The sequence below is a fragment of the Penaeus monodon genome, chromosome 20 (assembly GCF_015228065.2).
Source record: "Penaeus monodon isolate SGIC_2016 chromosome 20, NSTDA_Pmon_1, whole genome shotgun sequence".
NCBI lineage: Eukaryota > Metazoa > Arthropoda > Malacostraca > Decapoda > Penaeidae > Penaeus > Penaeus monodon.
Genome location: NC_051405.1, coordinates 14,079,686 through 14,082,590, shown reverse-complemented (window position 1 = coordinate 14,082,590; position 2,905 = coordinate 14,079,686). Strand labels below are relative to the sequence as shown.

The window sequence follows — 2,905 nt, the reverse complement described above, 5'->3', positions numbered from 1 at the left end:
ACCTTTCCTCTTACAAATAACAAATTACAGTAAGCACAAAACGGCTATTGTATATATGCTTTGCAAGATATCAAAACAAGCATCCCAAGCGAACAGCAGTGAATGTTATTCACACAGCATACACTGGACTCTCACCCGTACACGCGAGGGGAAGCGAGCGCTGCCAGACGTGGCTCCGCTGTACGACAACTTCGCGCCATCCTTATGTTAGTACTATCCAGCTTACTGCGACCGAGGAGAAAAAAGTACGTCACGCCCTTCTGCTGAAAGGATCGCCTTGTATCGCGTCTACAGTAAATCTCTACTGCCAAAACACAGCCGATCTTCAAAATTAGTCCCTATCGAATACACAACAACAAATGACAAAAAAACTACTTATCGCTCACACGTCTCTCGAAACACACAAATCCGAGACCGCAGACAAACAAGCTTCACCCTATTTAAAACGGCGCTAAAACCCGACCTCAAAGGAGACGTTACGTAACTAATCCCTCTACGAATAGCACCTTACTACGGGGAGGGTGAACTAGCAAGAATAGCGGCGTGACGTCAAGGGAAAGGGGGAGAGAGAGGTGGGGAGATTCCAACGCCGCCCACGAAGGGAGCTAGCGACGTGAACTGCGCCCCCCCCCCTCTTATCCTCCCCACCTCCCCTTCCCTTTGGTTATTCCTCCCCACCTCCCCTTCCCTTTGGTTATTCCTCCCCACCTCCCCTTCCCTTTGGTTATTCCTCCCTACCTTCCCTTCCCTTTGGTTATTCCTCTCCACCTCCCCTTCCCTTTGGTTATTCCTCTCCACCTCCCCTTCCCTTTGGTTATTCCTCCCCATCTCCACCTTCACTTTGTTTATATGTTTATACTGTGTCGTGTTCCTACTGTACAAGGAAATGAATTTACTTTAACATAACACTCGTATCTTTTAATACGCTGATCTATCATGCTACTTTTCTTCTAACTCCTAATGATATAATTATTATCTGCGCTGTGTCTATAAGAAACCACTTCGCATTTTAAATACGAGATACAGTGCTCTCTGGGAAATTTATGTCGCATAACTTAACTTTTACGACAAATGAAGTGCATTTAGGACCTTTCAGATCCTACTTACTGCTTTCGCTCATATCTTTGATAGTCATTTTCATCCCAAAAACAATTTAAGTGCTTCCACAGACGATCTTGTATTATTACTTTTCTCTAACACATTTCCAAAACAGACAGGGTACTTCAAAGCACGATTCATCTTCGCCGAGTGTTCTAGACACTCCAGAGCTCCAACATTTGATCGAAAGCACTTCTTCCTTTCAGTGATGATAAAAATAATATACAAGAGATTTAGAGTAATTAATTCGGATAAGGACCAAGTGGATGTGAACTTGATCAAATGTTCATAAATACGTGGCGTCTTAGATGGATATGAAAAATTTACAGTTTTAATTAATAAATCTTCACTATGGCTCTTTATTTTCATTCTCTCATCGGGGAAAAACAGTAAATACTTGCAATAAAAAACACTTCCGTAAGAGAAAACGGATTCTGACGACCTAAAGGTTACGAAACACCGAGTCTAACGGTCTACAAAACGACGGCTTCCATTCTCTAATCCTCTTCAAGGCAACGAATCTTTAAAGACAAGGTGGAAGTGGATGAAACCCCAGGTGGATATGGGAGTGGGGGTGCGGCACCCTTGCGGGGAGTCGGGCAGAGCGGCGGGAGGGGCGAGGCGGCAGCGTCACGGCGCCTCCCGGGTCAGTTGTTGTTTGGGCGTCGTGTCGAGCGGAGGTGTTGCGGCGCTTCGCTCTCTCTTCGTCACTGGGCATTTCACCCACGCTCATCATAGAAATTGTTCGCTTCGAAGGTTCTCTGTTGTCTTTACGATACATACCAATACGGATTACCTTCGCCTTATGGTATGGATGTGGAAAATGTCAAGTGATAACGAGTGAGGATTAATCTACTTCGGATATCTCCTTGCAATAAATCCGCCCCGCAACATCAGATTCGGGAATTACCTTCGCAGGAAAGCTATTCGAGACCACCGCGTGACACACAAGTCTCAAACCTCCGGATCTAGACACAGAAGCCACGATGGGAATGAATAAAGCAGTTAGCTTCCCCTTCAGGTACGTAACAGTGACGGAGGTGCCCCGCCCTGCCGTGCGTGCTCTTGGTAACAAGTGTGCTCTTCTTGACGTTTTCGTCGGTGACTCGGCACTAAGTACTTCCCAAAATGGAAAATGGGAACGAAATAATCACTGATTTTTTTAAAATAAAAGAATAAAAATAAATCCTTGACTCACGCGCCACGCAGAAATCTCCAAGGGGAGAAACAGGGGCCTTTCTTTCCAAAAAAAAAGGGGAAATTGGGCAGTGTGACTCGGCGTGAAAACACTTCAAGAAGAATAGCGAAAGAACAGGGACCTTAAGACCAGAGATAATTAGGTATGGGGTGATTATGAATGGTCCAAGAATCGCTTTAGTTACGGATTGTAGAAACGTGTTGTGGTAGAGGGAAGACCAGTAACCCTAACTCATTGTTCCACCAAAGTCACCCTCTACCATCCACTCCGACACTTACAGCTTCACCGTCACCACACACCCAGGATTACGCCAATGAAACCTACACTTGTTTTGGCTCCAAGTCGCCGCTGTCACCACACACCTCTGCGCTAATACCGGTATTTTCATACAATACCACCGAGGCAACCGTACAATTCTATGAACCACAAAAAACATCAATAACTTGCCACCGTATCACATCAATACTTAAGCGATCACTGAATGTACAAGCGTCAAACCATCAATTAATATACAGCGTATTAGTCTATTTAAATTCTCACATATAATACATTCAGCACAATTAAAATTAGTGACAATAATTAATTTCCAATACGGTTGTGTGTTGCTTC

The 2,905-nt window shown here is 44.5% G+C and overlaps 1 protein-coding gene across 1 annotated transcript in view; it reads left to right on the top strand.

Annotated features, from left to right (window-relative positions):
• Positions 1-1,730: 1,730 nt before the first annotated feature.
• Positions 1,731-2,905, top strand: part of LOC119585643 (protein unzipped-like) — a gene marked incomplete in the record, with an annotated part of 50,175 nt that continues 49,000 nt past the window's right edge. Inside the window, 1 exon segment of the mRNA XM_037934317.1 lies at positions 1,731-2,119. Coding sequence (XP_037790245.1) covers positions 2,085-2,119 — 35 coding nt within the window.